The 23,513-nt window shown below is 53.7% G+C and overlaps 8 protein-coding genes across 8 annotated transcripts; 5 read left to right on the top strand and 3 right to left on the bottom strand.

Moving 5' to 3' along the window:
• Positions 1–843: 843 nt before the first annotated feature.
• J4E85_007437 (uncharacterized protein) lies at positions 844–1,245 on the top strand (the record flags this gene model as incomplete). The annotated part of the gene is made up of 1 exon (XM_051471669.1): positions 844–1,245. One exon carries the CDS (start codon positions 844–846, stop codon positions 1,243–1,245), a length of 402 nt encoding a protein of 133 aa, XP_051324743.1.
• A 511-nt stretch (positions 1,246–1,756) lies between these two features.
• On the top strand, positions 1,757–2,761 carry J4E85_007436 (uncharacterized protein; the record flags this gene model as incomplete). Its single annotated transcript, XM_051471668.1, has 1 exon — positions 1,757–2,761. One exon carries the CDS (start codon positions 1,757–1,759, stop codon positions 2,759–2,761), a length of 1,005 nt encoding a protein of 334 aa, XP_051324742.1.
• Positions 2,762–3,963: 1,202 nt separating this feature from the next.
• Positions 3,964–5,297, top strand: MPG1 (mannose-1-phosphate guanyltransferase; the record flags this gene model as incomplete). Its single annotated transcript, XM_051471667.1, has 5 exons — positions 3,964–3,970; positions 4,022–4,065; positions 4,146–4,292; positions 4,347–5,223; positions 5,278–5,297. The coding sequence occupies 5 exons, from the start codon at positions 3,964–3,966 to the stop codon at positions 5,295–5,297; spliced, it is 1,095 nt and encodes a 364-aa protein (XP_051324741.1).
• A 481-nt stretch (positions 5,298–5,778) lies between these two features.
• J4E85_007434 (uncharacterized protein) lies at positions 5,779–6,900 on the bottom strand (the record flags this gene model as incomplete). Its single annotated transcript, XM_051471666.1, has 2 exons — positions 5,779–6,383; positions 6,438–6,900. The coding sequence occupies 2 exons, from the start codon at positions 6,898–6,900 to the stop codon at positions 5,779–5,781; spliced, it is 1,068 nt and encodes a 355-aa protein (XP_051324740.1).
• Positions 6,901–7,733: 833 nt separating this feature from the next.
• J4E85_007433 (uncharacterized protein) lies at positions 7,734–8,622 on the bottom strand (the record flags this gene model as incomplete). The annotated part of the gene is made up of 2 exons (XM_051471665.1): positions 7,734–7,946; positions 8,521–8,622. 2 exons carry the CDS (start codon positions 8,620–8,622, stop codon positions 7,734–7,736), a joined length of 315 nt encoding a protein of 104 aa, XP_051324739.1.
• Positions 8,623–11,732: 3,110 nt separating this feature from the next.
• Positions 11,733–12,484, top strand: J4E85_007432 (uncharacterized protein; the record flags this gene model as incomplete). Its single annotated transcript, XM_051471664.1, has 2 exons — positions 11,733–11,757; positions 11,988–12,484. 2 exons carry the CDS (start codon positions 11,733–11,735, stop codon positions 12,482–12,484), a joined length of 522 nt encoding a protein of 173 aa, XP_051324738.1.
• Positions 12,485–15,606: 3,122 nt separating this feature from the next.
• J4E85_007431 (uncharacterized protein) lies at positions 15,607–18,781 on the bottom strand (the record flags this gene model as incomplete). Its single annotated transcript, XM_051471663.1, has 6 exons — positions 15,607–16,936; positions 16,961–16,998; positions 17,052–17,545; positions 17,658–17,810; positions 17,869–18,549; positions 18,778–18,781. 6 exons carry the CDS (start codon positions 18,779–18,781, stop codon positions 15,607–15,609), a joined length of 2,700 nt encoding a protein of 899 aa, XP_051324737.1.
• Positions 18,782–20,217: 1,436 nt separating this feature from the next.
• J4E85_007430 (uncharacterized protein) lies at positions 20,218–23,268 on the top strand (the record flags this gene model as incomplete). The annotated part of the gene is made up of 1 exon (XM_051471662.1): positions 20,218–23,268. The coding sequence occupies one exon, from the start codon at positions 20,218–20,220 to the stop codon at positions 23,266–23,268; it is 3,051 nt and encodes a 1,016-aa protein (XP_051324736.1).
• Positions 23,269–23,513: the final 245 nt, after the last annotated feature.

Raw genomic sequence — 23,513 nt, 5'->3', positions numbered from 1 at the left:
TTCACGACGGTACCTAATCCATTGTCTATTACCTCCTCACTGTGCTCCATCACCGTCGTGGCCGCCCTTCACTGTTACAGCTACACCGCGCAGGTTCCCCGCTGGCCCACCGCCCGTTATCGCCTGGAGCCTGGACCAGCATGCGCCCGACATGTGACGTAGACGCCACCAAGGCAGCTGCGCCCTTGCCTCTGCGGTCCTCAACCGGCGCCTCCACGGCCGAAGACATTCCATGACACTCGCCATCCAGATCTTGATCAAACTCTGCATCCCGAGTCTTCACCTATCGCGTGGGCAGAGTCCGGCATGGGACACCAGAGTATGGATGCGCGATACGACGTTGCGATTACGGACCCGCTTACTCGCAGCACCCCGCATACCCGGCATGGGTCCGCCGAGCGATTCACCTTCCTGGCTTTCAAGTGGCGAGCATCGTCTAGCAAGCGTGAAATCGCATAGAGAAGATTTCGACCATGCAAGACTGTTGCGCGGCCATCGCGTAGGTCCCGTGGCGCGCGACCTTCCTCTTTGTGAAGGCGCGCTTTTGGCTGGTAGACCAGATCAATTTTGAGATGCGACAACGCATAGTTGCGAGACTGTTTCGAATAACGTCGCATCATCTTGACACGACGATACCGACGGTAAGTATCGAAAACGCCGCCCAGGCAAGCATCGACAATGAGAAATGTGATGTCACAATGGCGTCGCGGGGTAGGCTCTGCCTTGAACGTGGCGCCATCGTCTTGGCCGGCTCACTATTGCAACACCACAGTGACTTAGGAACCGCGAACACATCACCCGATACCAATTTCAGTCATCGCGACATTCGAAATCACTATGACGATGCCAAAGCTCACGAACCCGTCCTTGACCGCTGCGATATGCTCGCTCGAACACAAAGCCTGGGCAGCGCTATGCAGTTCCGGCGCCGAACTCGTTCCGCTTCTCTCCAGCAATCCCGTCATGATCTTCCCGAGCGACCTCATCCTGACCTCCGTATCGTCCCCAACAGTCCACAACATGCTTCAAGGCCCCGACTCCAAGCCCTGGAAGTCATACAAACTCAGCCACGATGAAGTCGTTATACTGGGCAAGGACAGCGCGCTGATCTACTACCGCGTAGAGGCGACAAGGGACAGCGAGACGTTTAGGGCCATCTGCTCGAGTGCATGGGTGCTGGAAGGCGCTTCAGAAGGCGTGTCAGGCGATTGGAAGATGGCGCACCACCAGCAGACGCTGATCTAGGGACCTGGGTTGCTCAGATACCATCTTAGGCCGTAGAGTTTGGGAGTCTTTGATACCCGTGGACAGTTCCACATAGACCGCAGGCAGCTGGTCGCTGTAGAAGCGAGAACTGTGGGTCTCAGAATACGAGCATGCATACATTGCGGCGGTTGAACACTCTGGCCTGCTACATATACTTAATTATACTGCGGTACAATACTTCGAAGCCTACGACTCAATGCATCTCCACCTCAAATCACGAGGTTTGGGGTATTCCCGTCCTATAAACCTAAACGCGATAGCTTGAGGCATCTCCACATAGCGCGGGCGCATCGCTAGTGGCCGTCGAGTGACGTATGTGATCTTCCGAAGTTCCGTACTACATTTCAAGGGGCAGCTCGTGAAAGTACTCACATCACCAGCCACGTTCGCGTTTTCGATGAGGATTGCTGTCCTCAGGCAGCTGGGTCAATCTTTGTCATCATCACCGTCTAACGGGATCACATCAGCAGCATCACCACGATTCAGCACAATGGCAGTTACCTACGCAGCCGCCGTCAGCACACCCAACGGCGGGGTTCGGCAGCCTCAAATCCAAGCCCGAGCCTGTTCAGACCCAGATCTGCGCGCATCCTTTGAAGCAACGCAAGCACAACAAAAAGAGCAGACCAAGAAACCACAACGCCCCGGCGCAGGAATCAGGGCCAAAACGAGTTTCCGCGGCTGGTCAACCAAGAAGGAGGGCAAGACCAGTCCCAAGCAAGCCAACAATGAGCCATACGTCGTGGAAGAAAGCCGACCTTCAGGACACTATCCCCGACAAGAGCATAGACCGAACACCGCGAGTCAAGATGAACAAGTCTACGTCCTCACGCTCAAACTCACAGATTCCCTAGCCAAGCCCATGGACGACATGCGAAACCAGTACTTCCCCAAACACCTCAACCGCACAGGTGCGCATCTAACCCTCTTCCACGCACTTCCACATTCGCACATGGAAGCGCTAGAACAAGGGCTCGCACAGGTATCGGGGAGCATCCAGCCCTTCGACGTCTCAACCGGCAAGCCCTTCCGGATGCGCAAAGGCGTAGGCATCAACGTCGACTCAGGTTACAAGAAGATGAAAAACGTCCACGCCGACTTACAAACCCAATGGTCTGAATTCCTAAGCGAGCAAGACGCAGGTGGCTTCCGTCCCCACTGGACCGTCATGAACAAAGTCGATGAGGAGACAAAAGTAGACAGCGCGTTCGCGACGATTCGCCAGGAGCTGAGCGAAAGGAACCAGGAGGGTCGTGCCGTAGGTTTGGATCTATGGCGGTATGAACGTGGGAATTGGATATTCGCGAAGGAGTTTGTGTTTGGTGAGGGGCTGGTTAAGACGCCGTCGAAGACGGGGAGCCCGCGGAATCAAGGGCAGCGTTTGTCGCCCGAGCAGAGTCCTACGGATGGGCCCGGGAGGAGACCGGGCATGTTTAAGCGGGGGAGTAGTGTGGGGGATGCGTTGAGGTCGATGAGCTTTCGGAAGAGGAGTTGAGATAATACACGAGTCTGTAGGATGTGAGATTGGTTACGAAGTTGTGTATAGTACGTGTTCTGGGCGTTTGTACGGGGAGTTTGTATATTACATGATTCAGAACCAGCGTTCAGCCAATGCATGCGGAGAAGAAATGGTCTGGTTCCGGCATGCCATGTCCATGGTTCGCGATGACCGAGGGGAGTCCCGCTGGCGACCGAAGAACATCGTGGAGACTAGATCAAAATAACGGCAGAAGCGCAGTTCTATTTTATCTACCCGTATTCAAGACTGCGTAAGCGCATTGGACGCATGATCGTGGCAATCTCGCCACCAACACACGACGCGCGTCGCATAGACGCTGATTGAAGCGGGAGCGAACATCGTGAGTGTGGCTGTGAGGGGCCGAGTGGAGGTACCATGGATCTGCAAATCCAAAACGTCGTGCATTGAAGAATGATCAGGTGCACCATGAGCGACGTGACAGATAGATTGGCGTTTGTCAAAGGCTTGGTAGTGTTCTCGGTCAGCCACAGCTAGCCACATGTCGGCGGTACCAGGGGCGCGGATAGCTTTCAGGGTCCCGACGTGGGGACCGAGGCGTGATCAGAAGATTCTGAGATGACCACGCCGCCCAATTCACAGCTTCACAGGCACGTGGTGCAATTCGCCCTGGAAAAGGGAGAGCAGAGCGGTGACCAGCGTCACGTACCCAACGAGCAGAAATGAGACGAGCTGATTGTTCCCTCGTGATGGAATACGAACTCAGCCTATTAGCAGTCACAACACGAAGCTACTCCCCGAATTAGAAGCGGATAGGGCGAGCGATCAGGAACAGGGCCCATCTGGCCAGGCCACGATCACGATAGCGGTTAGGGAGTGGGTTGAAGAGGCGTAGCGGGACTCGGGGGTTGCGCATGTGGTGGGTGAAAGAAAGGGGAACCGGCGCCGGTGTGAGCTAGAACATTTCCAGGGAAAGCATTAGCTCCGCTAATTGTGGACGCGGGTGCTTCGACGCATATAACCTACAGCTGGCCTCATCACCAACAAGCTCCCTTGCTCTTTGCCCTGCGCTTTCACTCGACCGTGCGACTCTTTTCTTCTTCTATACCCGGCAATTACTGCCTGCTTGTGCTGTGTTGAAGACTTGACTGTTTTCTACCGTTCTTCCCTGCGACAAGTTCCTAGTACCTGCGCCTTTACACAACTACAACACCGCCAATATGAAAGGTACGCCTGGCCAATTGCGACTCTGCTATACGTAGCTAACAGCCACTGCAGCCATCATTCTCGTCGGAGGGTTCGGTACCCGTCTGAGGCCTCTCGTAAGCCCTCCTCCCCGCGCAGCCCTCGCTCGAGAGCCCCGCGATGCCAGAAGCAACGGCCATGCTAACGCCAATTGCAGACCCTCACCTACCCCAAGCCGCTCGTCGAGTTCGCGAACAAGCCCATGATCCAGCATCAGATCGAGGCCCTCGCCGCTGCCGGTGTCACAGATGTTGTCCTCGCCGTCAACTACCGCCCGGAGATCATGGCCGAGGCGCTCAAGACAGTGAGTATACCCACCCCACGGCAAACCAGAGCACACGAATAACCGGCTGCGCAGTACGAGAAGCAATACAACGTGACCATCACATTCTCCGTCGAGACCGAGCCCCTCGGCACCGCCGGCCCCCTCAAGCTCGCCGAGAACGTCCTGGGCAAGGACGACTCGCCCTTCTTCGTCCTCAACGCCGACGTCACCTGCGACTACCCCTTCAAGCAGCTCGCCGAGTTCCACAAGCAACACGGCGACGAAGGCACCATCGTCGTCACCAAGGTCGAAGAGCCCTCCAAATACGGTGTCGTAGTCCACAAGCCCGGCCACGCCTCCAAGATCGACCGTTTCGTCGAGAAGCCCGTCGAGTTCGTCGGCAACCGCATCAACGCCGGTATCTACATCATGAACACCAGCGTGCTCAAGCGCATTGAGCTGCGCCCCACATCTATCGAGCAAGAGACTTTCCCTGCGATTGTCAAGGACGGCCTCCTCCACTCCTTCGACCTCGAGGGCTTCTGGATGGACGTCGGTCAGCCCAAGGACTTCCTGTCGGGAACATGCCTCTACCTCTCTTCGCTCGCGCGCAAGAACTCCAAGCTGCTGACACCCGCTTCGGAACCCTACGTCTACGGCGGCAACGTGCTCATCGACGAGTCCGCCAAGATAGGAAAGAACTGCCGCATCGGTCCCAACGTGACCATCGGCCCCAATGTCGTCATCGGCGACGGTGTGCGTCTCCAGCGCTGTGTGCTGCTCAAGAACAGCCGCGTCAAGGACCACGCTTGGGTCAAGTCGTCGATTGTCGGCTGGAACAGCACCGTGGGCAAGTGGGCGCGTCTCGAGAATGTGACTGTGCTTGGTGATGATGTTACGATTGGTGATGAGGTTTACGTTAATGGTGGTTCGGTTCTGCCGCACAAGTCTATCAAGCAGAACGTTGACAGTAAGTTTGCCCTCATACTCCATACTATGTGTTACGGTGGCTAACAGGATCTAGCTCCTTCGATTATCATGTAAACGCACCCACGAGATACCCGGTCGAACGATACGTCGACGCAAATCTTCTACACACACTTTTTTTTAATAACGTGTATCTTTCTTGTATATTTCTGCATACACTCCGGCTGGCATATAGAACTGCGTGGTAGTAGTTGTGCATTTTCTACGGAGGCGTCTCTACAAGCACTCTACATTTCCCCTCTTCAGCATGGGGAAGTGCGTTCGCGATACGAAAAAGCGTCTGGTTTGGTACGGATGGATGGATGCTTTGGGTTGGGTTGGGTTTAGCGATGGGATATAAGCAAGGTTGTGCTTCGGCATGCTGCCTTTTCTCAAGAGGAAACGGGGAAGAATGGGGATGAAGATGGATATGGAAAGGGAGATCATGTGTGCATGTACTGTACTGCAGGTATGAATACCAAAACCTGAAAACAAAGCTTTCCATTTGAAGATTGCGTACAATTACACGTTGATTATCGTTACGATCACATACCTTACCTCACTTATCAGACTTGTGCTTCCCACAATTATACTCATCTCCCTCCTTCATTTTCTTCTCGTTCTTACACGGCTCGCCCTTCGTCGTTCTTCCACTACACTTCACTTTCTCTATACCCTCCCCCTTCTTTGCCTTACCGCCTTTCGGCGTGTTCTTTGTCGGTTTTTTGGGAGGGGCTTTGCCCGGTTTCGGCTTTGCGCCTTCCTTTTTCCCGTTGTTGTTCTTCTTCCTCGGCTTCTTCCCCGTCTCAACTACTGCTGGTTCAGATGGAGCATCAGACTCGTCGTCGTCGTCATCCCCTTTCTCGGGTGACGCAAATCGTGTCTTCTTCCGCGGCGGCGCCTTGCGCTTAATCTTCGCTTCCTCCTCGCGTTTTCGTTTCTTTGCTGCTGCTACCGCGCGGGCTACACCAGCATCGGGGGCGTCCTTCTCCATGCCCGTCTCAGCATGTTGGTGTCCTGGTCTCGGAGCGATACCCGCTGGCATACCTTTCTTCTTCGGCTTGTTCGCAGGTGGACCTGGAGACGGAGGAGGCGGAGTAGGACTTTTCGGACCTAGCGGCGATGAAGCCGCTGAGTCGACTTGGGGGCCTCGTGGCGAGGAAGCTGCTGAGTTGAATGAGTATACGGAGTGTCCCCACGATGGTGTTCTGTACATACGTTCTATGGGCTCTTCGATCATGGGGTTCTGGGCCCCGACGCCGCTGGTCTGCGGTTCTCCTTCGTTTCCACCCTCGTTTTCATTGTTTCCGTGTGGTTCTTCGTCGCTATCCCAATTTATGTCTTCGCAAAGTGGATCGAGTTCGGGTTCGGGTTCGTCGGTGTCGGACTCTGTGGGTGAGCCCGGCGGCGGTGGCCAGGTGTATCCCGCGACTCCTGGCGCTGCCTCTGCTTCTTGGGTTGGCTCTGCCTTTTGGATTGGCTCTACAACTTGGGTCGCGGCTACTTGTTGAGTTGCGGCTACTTGTTGGATTAGGGCTACTTGTTGGGTTGAGGCTGCTTCTTGCTTGACCTTTGGTTTGTAGTCTTCTGGTTCTGCCTCTGAGCTACTGGAGGAGGAGGCGGAGGAGTCATACGTTGGTAGACCTGGTAAGGATGGTGCTTGACGCTTTCTTTGTGACATGGTTTCTGTGCTGGAGTTCCAGCAGGTGCTTTTTATGTGGGTGGTGCTGGTGTTGTTACTTGTAGTGAAGAAGATGTTATACCCATAAGATTGTTCAGCTTCGTCACTTAGGATATAGCGATGGAGACGAGTTCAAGTATGATCTCGAGAGCTGTATGAGATGACTGCGATAGGTCTTCCGGTACAAGGTAGGCTATGTTGAACAATGAAGATGCCGTCTCTTTCATTTGATCAAAGGAGCGAATCTAAGGTGATTGTACATTGTGTCCCAGTGTTGATGATTGTATGCCAGCATGAAGTATTCATTGTGATATGTCTTTGTCCATGCGCTGGGTCAGCGGTTCCATCATGTGTTTCACTCTTTTGACACTTGGTGTCAGTAGTAGTAGCTGACATTGCTCAAAGATCGTCTGAGATCAAGATCTGAGACTGTCATTTTTCCTGTAAGTTAGGGCCTGGCTTGAGCCGAGATTTCAGGACAGGCGATAGAAGAGCTGAAGCTCGTACTGTTCGGTTTGCACGTTGACCAACGGAGTTGTCTTAGACAAAGATGTTGGACCAGACAAAGAAGGGCCGAGTAATGAGACTGCAGCTAGGTCTGATGCCATCAGTCCTAGTTATGACGCTCTTTGCTTTGTCAATACGTTTGTCTGGCCGAGCAAGACTCTTCTTTTCTTTACTCGGCTGATATTGTCGTGGATAATTGCGTAGGCACATGTGCTATCTTTCGTCATTTCTGGCATCATCACAACAGAAAACAAAGTTTGCCATGTGTTACTCTTTCGATTCCATGTATTCCACTACAGCGCTCAACACCCCACATCGCAGCCCCTCTATGCCATATCCGAGTAGATGACGAGCGGCGGCGAGTTGACCTTCGGCTTAAAGTGCGCCTTGATCTTAGCATGTGCCTCATCCTGGTTGTCGTAATAGTCCATATCCTCCTTAGACTCGAATATGCAACGCGCCAGCATCGTGTAGCCCTGGCTGCGCGGGTCGTCATAGGTGGCATTGGCTTGTGCAAGTTGGATGTACGTCTTGCCGTCCTGCACAAAAACACAATGACGTTAGCATGCATCCTCTCGATAAGCAGTAACAAACAACAAACGGCGGACGACGATAGCCTCGGAAGTCGGTCGGTGCGGAGGCTGTCGGTATATCTCTAGCGTCAGTCTGTCCATCGTGAGGCTTCAATGGATCCAAGGCGGCCGATATGTGCGTCGTGACTCGGAGTTGATTCCGCGCGCTCGTTGGTGTCGCCCGCTTGCTGCTGCAGCCTCGTCACCCCCACCCCATTTCTCCTAGCCGCGGCAATATTTCCAGCGATTACCCGCCAGGGACATTGCTCCGCGCGCGCGAAGAGGAGGGTTGTTGCCATTATCCGCTCTTTTCTTATCGAGGGAGCAAGATGGAAATAGCCCGAGGGCGACTAGAATAAATCTGGGGTCCCGACGTGACGAGATGGTCCGTCGTGCAGGGGGCGGGCGGTATGGACTGCACGTTCGATGGATATGTGCTGGCCGTAACTCGGCTGAGAAAGCGGGTATGTATGGAGATCTGGAACGGGAATGGGAGGACTTGGAGGGAATGTTGGCGAGTCAAGAGAGGGCTTCGACGTACCTTTTTCGCGTCTTGGGCGAGAGTGTTGTACATTTGGATGGCTTCTTTGACCATGTCCTGGTCGGGGATCTTGAACATGGTGAGGCGGACGATCTTAGGCATCTTGACGGTTGTCGGTTCTGGTGATTTGAGAGTAGCTGTAGTAGTAGTTTGTATGATTCAGCTCGTTGTATGAATGTGTATATATCATGTGTGAGGCTGTCAAGTTGGTATATCTAGGTACTCTGTCGGACTCCGGAGTAGGCGGAGAGCCATTCGAAACGTCAACGTCAACGTCGGTTCCCCTACGCTTTGCACAGCGTATTGTTCAAGACGTCGTACATACTCCATCTACGGTCTAATTACATTTGCTTTTTGCGGACGCCGTAGTCTGGCCGTTGACCCCGCGTACTGCGGCTGTACGACGGGTGGTCTGCTTGTGAGCTGACAGCAATTACGTAGCCTGTCTACTACGAGACGGCGAGGCGTACATTCTCGATGCGCAAACCATGCCTGTCTCGATAGTCTGAAACGTGTCACTAGAGAGGGAAAGTCGGTTTGAATCGTGGGGTAACTGATGCTACTGACAGTAGACGACAGACACCGCTATCCGATGCCGGTGAAGGATGGCAGTCATATGCTGTTAGACGTCACACATGGAGCGTGGAAAGAGCTGGCCAGAGCCTTTACCGCATCCTCGAGCTGTGTAAGGGTGAATGGACCCTGAGGGGCTGCAATCTGCAATGTCGAGATTCGGAGGGTCGGGACGGTGCGTTGTGTCCCTCATCGAGCATCGGTAATGGACGCGAAACCCGGCCCCTCCAGCTCTAGATTACCCTGCACCACACCCGGCTGCAGCACCACCTCTCACCGCGCGAGGCTGAACAGGAGGGTGAGGGTGCTCTTGGTTGGAAAAGCGCTCGAACATGTGGGTCTTCAGTAGCCTATTGATGGAATCAGGCCGATTCGAAGACGACATGTCCACGACAGGACGCCTCCAGGGCCGACAACTCTGCGGTCCAAATGGCCGCCCTCTCACGCGGTCGAGTAGGTCAAAGAACAGTCGTCTTTGCTAATGCGTAGTGTCAAGAATTGATGCGCAGAAAGAGGGGCGCATGGTTGACAGCGCTGGCTTCTTCACCGCCTGTTTTGCAGCTTGGGGCGGGTGGCCGTGCTGGCGCGCTCGCGTCATCCACAGATCTCCCGCGCGTGCGACATAGTTCTGAAGCTCGTTCACTCATCTCCGCGCTGATTCTGCTGGCCTTGGACGCGCTCGTCTGGACTGCAAACGCTATTCTTTGTCCAATATATCAGTGGCTGTTCCTTGCGCTTCGTTGCCGCTATTCACAAGCGCCATCGTCCCGCTCCATGTATCAACCACCATCTTGGATCGGCGCCAGACAGAAGCGGTCCTTACTGGGACCTGGGACCTAGCCATGCACCGCTGCCTGTCGTGAACCGCGCCGGCCTATCGAATCGTCCGAATTTTGCTTCCGCTCCACGACGACTTGCTCTGTGCACCCTCAACCTTTGTACTGCTGCTATCCACTTCGCGGCAGGTCAATTGTCGAGTACGCTCTGCAGCCGCCCGACGCATGATCCCTTTGTGTCGATTCGAAAATTTCCTCCCAAAGCTCCAGACCCGTTCGTGCTGAGCTTGGCATCCTGCTATCTTCAATGTCTTGACTTCGGCAAAGTGGGGACTGCTTGATGCCCTACCATCAGCCTTGAACATGGGGATCCCAGGGTCTGTGAACTCTTCATCTCTGTCTCTCTCGATTGACCGGGATCGCGTGCGCGAGAACGCCTGGCCCCTCCAGCTGTCCTCTCCTCGTCAATCATCGCCTGTCAAACCGTACTCCACTACGTCTCGCGAACGTGCTGGAGCGCCATCAGACAGTCTCCGCAATGCCAATTTATGCCTGCATGCACACGGCTTACAGCTAACAGCCGTTGACCCTTTCCCTATTCGAGCTGCAGGCGCGTTTCCCAGTAGCGATATTCAGAGGACCGTGCTTTCTGCATGTATGCGTTGGCAGTGACGCTTGATGCTTTCTGGTAACACCAACCCCAGGTATCTCCTCGAACCCTCGAACGCATCAATCAACTCGCCTCGCTCGCCCCTGGGGCTGTCGGGTAGCTCCATGCTATGCCTGTTGTGACGCGTTCTCGCTTCGAGCCACTATGCTTTGCATTGTCTTGCAGTCACACAATCGTGTCCAACTCCTCTCCAGTCGCGACTCTGGCGGTTGGTACCCTAGCCGATTAGCAGTCCCATTTTTTTGCTGCACGTCTGGTCTGGTCTCTGATTCCTTTCAGACCCTGCCTCCCAAACCATACGCCGATATCACGCATTCTGTTGCCAAGATTTCAGGGTATCGGTACACTTGACAAAGGGTGCAGAGTCTGACGTATTTGCGTTCTCCCCTCACTTTGCATATTGCATTAGTGGGCCCAGTGCATCCGGGAGATACGAGCAAAGAGTGCTGTTAGGATGCACGTCTGCCACCTCGTTGTTTATGCGCCCATCCTAGGCGTCTAAACCTGCACAATGCCGATCGAGACATGTCCAGCCTTGGGAAAACGGGTTACAGCAATTGTGTCCGATCGCCAGCCGTTTTTTTCACTGCGCTACTGCGTGCAGCACGGTGGCAAGAGCGAACCGGTCAGGCTGTACCTTTTGAGGTTTGAGTCTCTTACTAGCTAAAATTCTGGAACCTTTACCGTTGGCTACCTTCTCGCCAGCACATACTATGGGTCTCCCTCATTCAGAGCCGCAACAAGACCCGCAGATTATCCATTTCCACAAGCCCAATTGCCCCTCCGTTTTTACTGGTGGGCGAGACGCGCTTGGATACATGCTACACTCGCCTGCTGCAATATATTCCTCCATCCCACAGTAGGCACATATGCTTCCCCCATCCCCGTCCGACTGACTGCAAGCCGCTCCCTCTACCTTGCTCTTCATACATCAACGCTTTTCATCTCTTTTGTACAGCTGTCAATGCTTTATTGGCAACTGTCACCCACACCCTAAAAGCATTTACTGTCGTACAACCACTGCCACGGAAACCTTCTCGGCCTACTATCGTCGCCACCGACGAACGCTTGCCAGTTCAGCAATACTCCGCAGCAGTAGTCTTGCCCTCAGACTGACAGCTCACCATCGAAGCGCCATCAGTCGTTCCAATCGCTCCATTACACGTCAATAATCCTTTTCGACCACCTCCAACATGTTCTACGTTATGTACCTGACAGGTTAGTGCTTGAACCGTTCCTTTTCTTTTTAGACAGATGGTACCACGTAGCCGGATCTAGTTGAGCCAAATGAGGTCTTGACGACATGGCAATTGGTGCAAGACTCATGGGTGATAGCCCTGCCTAGTGTAGGGGATCCACACAACGGGGTGGAAGACCATGTCCAAGACTTTGCAGCACAATAGCAGATTCAATGTGTGTGTGTACTGGTTGCTGACCCTCGGATATAGGTCTTTGCCAAAGGCGCCACTGGCCTGACCCACTTTTCCAAACCTACCGAACACGCTACGGTTACGGATCAACAGTCAGAGTAAACAACCGAGAGTACTCCACGGATGTTGAATACGAAAGCGAAGAGCTAGCCAAGAATGCCGCCGCCACCCGAGCCTACATGATCTGCCGCAACTTCTCGGTAAACGATGGAATGTACCCAGGACAACGGCCCGGCCAGGGCGCACAAGGACTGCCAACACCCATAGGAGCGGGCCGACGCAATACTTCCTCATCCAACGACTACGACAGCTCCAGTACCACCAGTGGCGGCACCAGCCCAAGGAGCTCCGATTGTGGTCTCGATGCTGCACAGGCAGCCGCGGCAGGAGGACGACGACCCAGCAAGGCTTCTGTCGCGCCATCAACTACCTCGGCATGCTACTGCGGTCGCGGCTATGTCCGTGCTTACGAGAGGTGCTCAGGATGTCTCCAAGAGGCGGGATACAGGGTGTAAGATATCGATAGACTTCGCTTCCCTCGACGGGATCCACACCAAAGCAACAACGAAACCAAAACCTTACGACGACCGCATCGAACCAAAAGACTTGAAGAGCTCGAGCTCAGCGATACCACGATTCCTACGACTCTGCATCCCTTACGGCCTTGCTACGAGCTTATCCTTATCCAGTACTGCGGTGATATCTTATCGGGACTGGACGCCTTGTTCCTACCCCATCGAAACGAGCTGGGCTATGTAACGACTACCATACCCACGCCCATTTTCCTTACCCTGATCTTGCTCTTCCTCCCCAGCGGGGCTGCATAGCGACGGCATTGAAGCGTTTTTAGCGAAAAACCTATTCCTCTTATTGCTTTTAGGATCGGCAACCACCTTTCCCTTGATCCTGGGTTGGCTTCTTCATTTTCGCGCTCACGAAATTGCTCTCATATATTACGATGACGACCTTTTCTTTGATGTTCTCTTTTGGGGTTCGACTATTTTGTCTGATGATTGAGCCAAAGAGGAAAGATGTATGAAAGAAGATCACATGATGATGCTGGCCACGCGGCTATATAACGATGATACTTATGATGGTTACGAAATTATATACCTTGTTCTGCTATTGCGTCGGTTCTGTTGGCTCGAATGATTGAGATGAGTTTCCGCCCCCAATTTCACGACCTATACACGCCCAGCACAGCCCCACGGGATCACCCGGGTGATTGGCTCGCTTCTCTGCTCCCAGCTTATCGGATATCAAGATGCCATCACAGCCAACAACATCAGGAAGGAGCAAACAGTCCGTGCCACCGTTGATGTCAATTATAGGGGGAAATAAATGAGAGAAATGCGACGCGTAACCCGCGAAGTTCAGCAGCCTCTCCAGGTAACGATGTTGAGCCATGCACCCAACGCGAGCCGTCGCAAACTGCTAGCAATTTCAGCGCCTCAGCATGTATTCCCAGCTTGACGCGTCCCGGAAAGAAATACGTCTACTCCATGTTCACCCAGGGGCCTGGAATGATGACATCGAATGCCACCTCGAGACTGCCTCGCTGAACGACAACCCACAATTCTACGCGATCTCGTATGTTTGGGGCGACCCAACGATAACACTACCCATCAGGATCGATGGCGAGACGCTGGAGATAACGCAGAATCTGCGCAATGGGCTGCAGAGATTGCGCAGAACGGATGAGGCCTTGATCATCTACGCGGATGCAGCCTGCATCAACCAGTCGGACCTCAACGAGCGTTCGGAACAAGTACAGCTTATGGGCGAAATATACAGTTTGGCGGAAGAAACGTTCATCTGGCTCGGCTACGGACGCAGCTCGCGAGCGCCCTTCAAACGACCGGCCACCGTCGACTGGACTGGAGATGACAGAGACTCTATAACTGTGGATGCCTACTTCAAGCAGAGCAAGACCCGACATGGTGGAAGAGAAGAGCAAAAGGAGGCAGAGGACGTACTTGGCTTCTTTGTTTACATACGAATCTGTGGCATGGACAAGCACGTAGGCGAAATCCCCTTCTTCACTGTAGAGAACGGGCGGTTGCTTCGCAAGGAGAGTTGGTCGGCAGTCATTCGAGCTACAAAGACATGGATTTCCAATCCATGGTGGTATCGGATCTGGGTTGTACAAGAGACGGTGCTTGCTCGACGGGCCACGGTGGTTTACTGCAACAACACGATGCCATGGAATACGCTCATAGAGGCAGTTCAGTCAATAACCAGACACTCCAAAGGCTGTTGCAGAAGCCTCAGCTTATCGCTGCCGACAAACGGCAGGTTGGCTTGGAGTCAATTATCATTCGCCGTGCACACCGGCGCGGTAGCCCTCCAGAAGCTCAGACAGCGAGGCAAAAGACTGTGTCTGAGTCAAGTCATGCGTCTCGTACATCTGCACGAAGCGACGAATATCAGAGACAATGTGTTCGGTGTACTAGGCCTTGTCACAGACTGGCAAGGTACATCGCCCATTATCCCTGACTACAGTCTCTCCCCGAAAGAAGTCTTCATTCAAGCGACGATCAGGGATATACGTGGTACCCGTTCGTTGGGTGCATTGATGGGTAGAACCATGGCCGGCGTATCAGGCATACCATCTTGGGTCGTGGAAATCAGCCCAAAGACAGCGACGCAGTACGCAGTCGCACAACTCAAACTACACCGCTCAGCACTGTATGCAGCGGCGGGTGGAACGGCAGCCCACACCGAGAGAAGAAAAGATGTACTCACGGTAGACGCTTTCGAGCCACGCCAGACGATCTCACAAGTCTCACATATTTTACATACGGAGCGACTTACTTGGAAAAACATCATCGACACACTTGAAACGTGCTATCGCATGATCGAAGCAGAGAAGGAAAATGTCTTTCGCGCTTTAGGAAATCAGTCGTTGGAAGAAGCGCTCTGGCGTATCTTGACGACTGACTGCTGGGAACCGCTTCCGTCGAACCAAGCTGCTTCGTCGAATGACTCTTCTCGAGGAAACAAATCACAGCGATTCGGCAACATAAACGTCTCGCGCTTGGGAAGGAACTTGCAGGCATGGTGCCAGGCTCGAGCGACCAATCCTGGTGCCGTGGGAAGTCTGCATGGGGAGGATCTCAGCGACGATCGCTTCTTCTATGAGGCTTGCTTTACATCGGGGTTTCATCGGAGGTTCTTCATCACGACAGACGGCCATATGGGCGTCGGCCCGCCGGAAATGCTTCCGGGTGACTCTGTTGCTGTTTTGTTGGGGGGAAACGTGCCGTTCTGCCTTCGAGTAGTCCCAGGTGCGCCTAGAGGTCACTATACGCTCGTCGGCGATACATATGTGCATGGCATGATGGATGGAGAAGGGGTTCCGACGAATTGGAAAGAGCATGTTGTGAAGATACACCTTCAATGAACATCGTACCTACATCGCGAAGCCCACCCTGAAGGTATAACGTGTGCTTTAGCCTGCGATATGACATGGTAAACTGCGATGTGCACTCCAGGGCACATTCCCAGAAATGGATAGAGGGATACACATAGAAAGCAGCGCGAACAGGCATGAAGATAAGACAAGAACAATGAATTTCACACTATCAATCTACCCTACACCTCCAGCAAAACTCCAAATGCAAGAAAAGTAAAACAATCATCGTCTCGACGAAAGCCAATACGCCACCTTCCCAAGCCCACGTTTCTCACTCATACCCGTAATAGCGTCAACATGTGCCAAAGTCGACGTGGGCATCTCACAGCACCCAGCGCTCGCCGAACTAGCACTCTGGCGACTACGTCGCTGCTCGCGCTTCGGCGCCTCAACCTTCTGATACGTCCTCTCCATCGCTCCGTACGGTTTCCCATAGTTGCGGAAGCGCATCTGGAACGCGATCAAGACCACAGGCAGGACGCTGATGAGCTCGCCCAGACCTGCCCACTGCGGGGTGATCCTCACGTTGGCCTGGAGCTTGACGAATGCGCCGGCAGCAAGGATGATGGCGAAGAAATTGTAGAACGCCGACCAACTGAAGTTCCAGCAGATGCGTCGGTATGCCGCATGCGATATGTCAAGTAGGATGAGAACGTCGTGTAGTCGGGTCGTTATAAGGACGACATCAGCCGCGGACTTTGCAACGTCGGAACCATCATTGAGGTGCACGCCCACGTCGGCTTGTTTGAGCGCTGCAGAGTCGTTCGTTCCGTCACCCAGGAACATGACGATGGATTTCCTGCGCGAGTCCTGGAGATCACGGATGTACTGCATCTTTCCTTCGGGTGTGCATCGAGCCTTTGTATTCGCCTCGTCGATGTATAGGGTTGTCGCCACGTCGCTGACAGCGCCGTCGTTGTCGCCACTGAGCATGTGTACGTTTATTCCTCGAGCGTGGAGTTCTTTGATTACCATTATTGCTTCGGGCCGGGGTTGATCCAGGAGTTCGAAGCTCATGCGAAGATCGCCGCCGTAGGTAAAGTAGCATGCTGTGTTCTTTCCTTGTCCGATGACGTTGATGTGAAGCCATTCTGCGTTACCTGCACGAATCTCCACCCCAGTTTTCGCACAATTGCCTTGGACGCCTTTGCCAGGGATACTGGTGATGTTGTTGACCTGAAGAGGTTCGAAGTTCTTGTGGGCGAGTATGTCTCGTTCCAGATACTGGGTGATTGCGATGGACACAGGGTGCTTGATGTCCTTCACAAGGCCTAGTAACAGCCCCTTCATGAGTATGTGGTCCGTGTTGCGATGCATAGGGAGACCAATGATCTCAAGTCTTCCCGTGGTAATGGTACCGGTCTTGTCAAAGATGACATCGGCGACGTTGCGTGCGATCTCGAGCTTCTGGGGGTCCCGAAAGATGATCCCGTGCCGTGCGGCCACACCACCTGCGATCAAGACGACCATGGGTACGGCAAGACCGATGGCGCATGGACATGAGACGATGAGGGTGGCGATGGCATAGGTAATGGCAGTGAGTACCGAGCTTCTGCTAATACGTCAGTATGCTGACCTTGACCTGCCTCCACGGAAGAGAGCTTGGCGGACACACTGGAAAACAGTTAGCTAGGGAATTTTCAATGTTCGCTGAGCGGATACCGTACCCTCCAGGATTTTGTGCTGTGGTATCGCTCAACGAATAGCCAGATGAGAAAGACCGTGAGCCCAATGGAAGCCATCGCGGGAACGAACCAACCAGCGACCCGATCAGCCAGTGCTTGTGCTCGCGGCTTTGTCAACTCAGCGTCTTCAACCAAGGCAGCAATCTGCTGGACCGAGTTCTCATGAGGCAGCTTCGTTAAGCTCACGATGAGCTGACCGTCTCCATTGTTGGTGCCTGCGAAGACTTCCGAGTCGAGTCCCTTCGCGTTCGGCTTGAACTCACCCGTCATCATTGATTCGTCGACGTCGGAGCCTCCGTATACGACCACGCCGTCTGTCACGATCCTGGTGTGCGGTGGTGTGCAGAAGTAATCACCGTACTGTAGTAGTCTGCTGTCGATTCTGCTCGTGATTGCGTTGGCCCACGACGTCGTGGTCTGCTGCACAAGGATTGCCTGGTCGACTTGGAGCGATCTGAAGGATACCGACTTCGCAGCTGCAAGAAAAGATTAGAATGTGTCCTGGAGACTGAATCGATAGTAAAACTTATGATCACAATATCTAAAAGCGATGTAGGCTCCTGGGTGATAAGGTATACATTCACTTACCTCGATAACGAGCGTATTCATTGATGAAGCGGCCCAGCAAGAGAAGCGAGACCAACAGCGTAGACGTCTCGAAGAACGATCCAGTTTCTAGTGGCCTACCATCAAGTTGGTACTTGTAGGATACGACGCTGAAAACGTACGCCATCATGGTACCTATGGAAGTATGTAGTTAGCAAACGTAATTTGAGGATGGAACTTGAAGCTGGCGTACTGAATGTCACCAAGAAGTCCATCTCTAACACGTGAGAGTGATAGAGAGATCTCAAGGCGTTCGGAACGAATTGGTAGAAGGCGATTAGCTGTACGAGGGTTGCTAGAGCCAATGAGATGTGGGCGAAAGTGGGATTCTCGTGGTTGAGTGGGGCCCATGCGAAGATGAGGACGGGGAGAGTGAGAGCCAGTGTGGGAAGGAACCATTTCAGGGCTCTTCTGGTCTGCTTGGCTCCAAGATCAAGCCCTGGATCTGCCACTAGAGGTGCTAGAGTTAGATCGGGATCGTATTTGAGGTAGTGTTCGTAGACGTCTCGAGCGCCGATAACGTTCGCGTCGTAATATATCTTGGTCGGTGGTATACGTAGCTTCGAGGTTCTGCGAGGGCTGTCCTCGGCACCGGGATCTCCGTTGACGTCGGCCGTCTTCTCCTGCGTTAAGCCCTTGCGCCCACTCAACAAGCCGAAAGGACGCCATGGTGCTCGTTCGGGGGCCTCGACACGTGTGACGCCGCGTGGTTGGATGGCATGCTGCAAACGCCTGGGATCGGTGATGATGAACTCTAAAACCTGACCAGAAACCGTCACCTGCTCCTCGAATTTGTATCCAGTCCTCATTTCCAGTAGCTCGATAATCCTGTCAACGGACAGCCGATTGGTATCCAGCTCTAGCTCGACCCGAGCTAAGACAGTGTTCACTTGAAAGTTCCTAACGGAAGGGATGCGTCCAACCGCCCGCGAAAGCCCTGATTCGCAGCATCCGCACTTGAGACCATCGATGCGGAGAACGACTCGCTCAAAATTTGAAGGGCCAAGCTCAACGTCCTCTTGTTCGCTCGAGATCGCAATTTCACCTAGATGCTTTAGCGAAGAGTCCTCACTTGGACGGGGAGACCCCGAGCAGCAAATACCCATGGCGTGAGCTTGGGTATGTGAGCTCTCCAAGGCTGGGGCTTCTTCCCCGTCATGCGCATCGTCGTGTGCATGTACCGTCGCCGTTGCCTTCGCAGATGGTGTGTGAGGTCGACTGGTTGAGCAGCAGCTGGAAATCGCGCCAAATGGACGGTGATGTGGCCTCTTTGGGAGATGTACTGAGCCTGGCGCTGGAAGTTTCGTCTCCTCCACTGCCTCAGAATACTGAGAGCCAGTATATTCCTGTGCTCGCGGCGGGTTTTCAACAGGCTGTGGCTCGACCGTAGGCAATTTCGGAGAGCTTCGGTCAACCGTGAATGGAAGACCCAGAATATGAGCGCGTGGAATGCCATTCTCGGTGGGCTTCATAGACATGGCCATGATGAGTTGCTGTAATAGTGATAGATGCTTCTGGTGTTGCTACTGGTGTCGGTGAAGCTGATAATGCTGATGGTTCTGATGATGTTGATGCGTCCGGGGGCTCCACCAGGCTGGGAGATAACAAGACATACGGTCACGTAGATGTAGTAGGCGCAAGTCCTGTTGAGGGTAGCAACGAGGTACGGTCAAGCAGATAGAATCTTGCAATGCGAAGGAGCGTATCGCAAGGCCCGCCTCATACAAAAGCGATTCTGAAGGTAGGCACTGTCTTGTATCCTGTAGAAGTGTAAAGCCGCACTGAATACCTCCGGGGTATGGTTGTATGGGTACAGCTCGGAAGTACAAGCCTACTCGACCAATGGCCATAGATATGGGCTGGTTATCAAGCTGTCCCAGATCCATACTGACAGCTGTAACACGCCTTCCACAAAGCATACAGGTGCGACTGAGGAAGTATGCTGGTCAGGGAAGAGCGACAGTCTGCTGTGCTACGCGCGGTAGTAACGTCCATAGTATCCGGGTACCAACCTCGAAAGCCATGGAGGCTGCCGATCTGTACTACATGTCCCAGATAGTAGGTTTAGCATGGGAAGTGCCATTTCATGGAGCCACCTCATGCAAGGAAAGACCTGAACTTCCCAGAGCCTACGTTGACGTTATATAACCTACTTTGCGTGTTTCTACCTTCGAGTAGGCTGCAGAGCTGTTGTTCTTCTTCCTTGTATGAGGTGGAGCGTGAGATTGGCCTTCCGATGCATCTTGGAGTGACTTTGGTCGAGCGTGATGTGGACGCGACCTTCCAAGGTTGGGCTCGAGGCTAGGTCGCCAAACACGTGATAGCGCGCTTTTGGACGATTGCGTCATCACGGTCAGCCTTCACTGGAGCACTCCAAGCAGGCCGCCGCAACGCAGTACACTCACGAATCGCGGTATCTGCACGCAATCTACCCTCTGCTTATTGCAGCCATGATGGTTGCTGTTGCGCTGTGTAGCTCTCAACCGCAAGCGTCACAATCGAATCCCTTCACTTTTCGCCAACTCTTCCGGTGACAGCAGACATGGCAGGCGCGCGAGGAAAGTCGCATAAGGCGGCGGAGTCGGCTACTCCAAGACGGTCAACGCGGAGGGCCAAGAAGGAACAGGAGGATGCAGGCGTACCAGCCGTGTTCCAAGAAATGCTGCGCGAAGAGCAGGCCATGAGCACAGACGAACCACCGCTCAAGAAGAGAAAAACGGCGCCTCCACGACGACAACCAAGCCCGGAACACCATGTTGAGCCCGTACGACAACGACGACCGCTGACCGATGCTCCGAAGTCGCCACTACCCGTACCGTCCCAAGCCGAAGATGCTGCATCACAATCCCAGATGCCGTCGCACACGCGATCGCGGCCCATCGCTCAGGCCCAATCCGTCACTGACGAGGAACCGCCTACGAACGAGCGAATGCGCCAGACTATCATCGACTCGGACGAGTCAGATGACAGCGATATGGAGTGGGAAGACGCGCTTGCCGATGGCGACGAGAGCGATGACCCCGACGAAGGCGTTGAGGCTGCACCCAAGATTGGCGACATCAATATCACCATGGGAGCCAAAAAGACAGAGGACACTGGGACAAGGAGGAAGGTGCGTCGGCGGGCCATAACCTCGGTGGACAAGAAGCGACGTTTGGATATCCACAAGATGCACATTCTCTGTCTGCTCTACCACGTCCATCGCAGAAATGCCTGGTGCAACGACAGGAGGGTACAAAGCACGCTACGTAAAATTGTGCCCTCCAAGACCCTATCCAATCTGGTACCCAATCCCGACTTGTCGCAGTACTCGGCCTCGAAGCAATTTATAGATGGGTTGAACGAGCTAAAGGTACTGTGGTCGAAGCGGTTCAGAATCACGGCTCAAGGCATGTACAAGCCTAGATGGGCAGAAGCCGAAGCCGCCATCCGACCCTTCTCAGACTTTGACGACCTTGATGACCCTATGGACAAGGATGAATTTCGCACCGCAGCGCATACTTTACAAGGATCTCAGGACGTCGGAACGCAATTGTTTTGCGCTCTTCTTCGTGGCATCGGTATTGAGGTTAGGCTTGTCTGCTCGCTACAGCCATTACCTTTTGCTTCTGCAGCCGAGCGTGCCACCCCGCAGAAGACCAGCGCTCAGAAAAACACGATAGTTGTCGATCCGTACAACAAGCCGGCAGAGCCGAGTCCAACGAAACCCAAGTCACAGGGCCCGCGTAACAAGAAATTATCCAGACTCGAGCGTGTGATGGGGGAGCGACATGCTGTTCTGAACAAGACAGGTGTAACACCCAAGAAACAGAAAGCCTATCACACGCCGTATCCAGTGTATTGGGTGGAGGTACTCAACCCTTCTTACCAGAAGTGGATACCAATCGATACACACTCTACATTTACCGTCAACTCGCCTGAGAAACTAGAGCCACCGCTTAACTTTGTGCAGAACCTCCTCTCCTATGCGATAGCGTTCGACGAAGACTATACTGCCAAAGACGTCACCCGAAGATACGCGAAAGCGTACAATGCCAAGACGCGGAAATACCGTGTCGAAATTACCCCTGATGGCGATAGATGGTGGAAACGGGCGATGCAATTCTTCCAGCGTGGGACCACTCTTGACAGGGACCAGATGGAAGACGCTACTTTGGCACGCAAAGAAGCTGCCGAGGGTATTCCAAAGAACGTGCAAGACTTCAGAGGCCACCCAGTTTACGTTCTTGAGCGCCACCTCAGACATAACGAAGTGATACATCCCTTGAACCAGGTCGGCAAAGTCAACTGCGGCAGTGCCATGAACCCAAAGATGGAACCCATCTACCGTCGTACAAATGTTCATCTAGTCCGGACAGCCGACAAGTGGTATCGTATGGGACGGGACGTCAAAGTCGGCGAGCAGCCACTCAAGCGCGCCAAACCCAAGAAAGGAAGAAGGTCTTCGATTGGAGCAGACATGGATGTCGATGAGCAAGTCGACGAGGTTGGTGCGGGGCTCTTTGCAGAGTTCCAGACCGAGCTCTACATCCCTCCTCCCGTTGTCCGAGGGCGCGTGCCCCGTAATGCTTACGGTAATCTGGATCTCTACGTCCCGTCCATGTGTCCGCCCGGCGGTACGCACATTCGACACAAGCTCGCATCGAAAGCAGCGCGTATCGTTGGGGTAGACTATGCCGATGCTGTCACTGGCTTTTCCTTCAAGGGTCGCCATGGTACTGCGATCGTTCAGGGTGTCGTGGTTGCACAAGAGTACGCAGAGGCTGTCCAGGCAGTCATTGATGGAATGGAGCACCAACAAGAAGAAGCTGAAGCCGAAGCGCGAAGGGTTGAGTCTCTCCGCCTATGGAGACGTTTCTTCCTTGGCCTTCGTATCGCACAACGTGTCAACGCTATCGAGATTGATGGCGAGAAAGGCCCGGCCATTGATGTTCAAGATGAGATTAGTAAAGAGGACAGAGAGCTGGCAGCACAGGAAATGGCAGGAGGCTTCTTCCCTGATGAGGGAGATGTTGCCAAACCCTCGGCGGGTGGCTATCAGCCACCTGAGCAAAATTATGGAGATGGCGGGTTCCTGCCCGAGGATGACAACGAAGACGAACGCGATGGAGGCGGCGGCTTTATCCCAGAAGAAACCGACCGTCCAGCGCCTATCAGTCTGAACCGACATCAAAGCTTTGAAAGCTCCATCCTGGACTCGCAACAGCTGCTCCCTCGGCGTAGGAGTAGCTATGGTCAAATTTACTCTTCTGAGGATGAAGAAGGCGGAGGCTTCGTTCGGGACGGCTCTTCAGACGAAGCAGGTCCCTCCACTGCTACCAAAGACGCCAATGCCGGGCCTTCGCAGCTTGACGAAACTGCAGAAACCGCCGGAGGTTTCATACCAGAAGCAGAACTCACCAACGACGCGCAGTTGGAAAAACCCGAAGAAGCTACATCCCCAAAGCAATCCGATGACCTCGAACCCAAACCCAATACCGACACCGAAATGCCCTCTCCACCCTCCTCATCCCCATCAGAAACTGGCTCCCTCATGATGGAAGACCCCGAAGACGAAGACGCTGATCCTGACTGGCTGGTCGATGCTACGTAGTCACCAATATGTCAATCGCTTCGGCGAAGGATTAGATTAAAGCAGTCTAATGCCAATTAATTTCCAGTACAACGCGACACTGAATGAATGTGACGTGCCTGTGCATCACCTTGCACAGCTTTTGACACGTCGTACAGGGCAGCTATCCGATGTATACCGCTTCGCGTGTTCAGGCACCTTGATGGTCTGGTGGAACGGTGTTGCGGTGTGATGGAACGGATTGGGGAAGCGGATGTCGGAGTTGG

The sequence above is a fragment of the Alternaria conjuncta genome (assembly GCF_024043145.1).
Source record: "Alternaria conjuncta strain BMP 0040 chromosome Unknown scaffold_10, whole genome shotgun sequence".
Taxonomy (NCBI): Eukaryota; Fungi; Ascomycota; class Dothideomycetes; order Pleosporales; family Pleosporaceae; genus Alternaria; species Alternaria conjuncta.
Note: the sequence above shows the minus strand (reverse complement) of the source record. Positions and strands in the feature narration are given on the sequence as shown.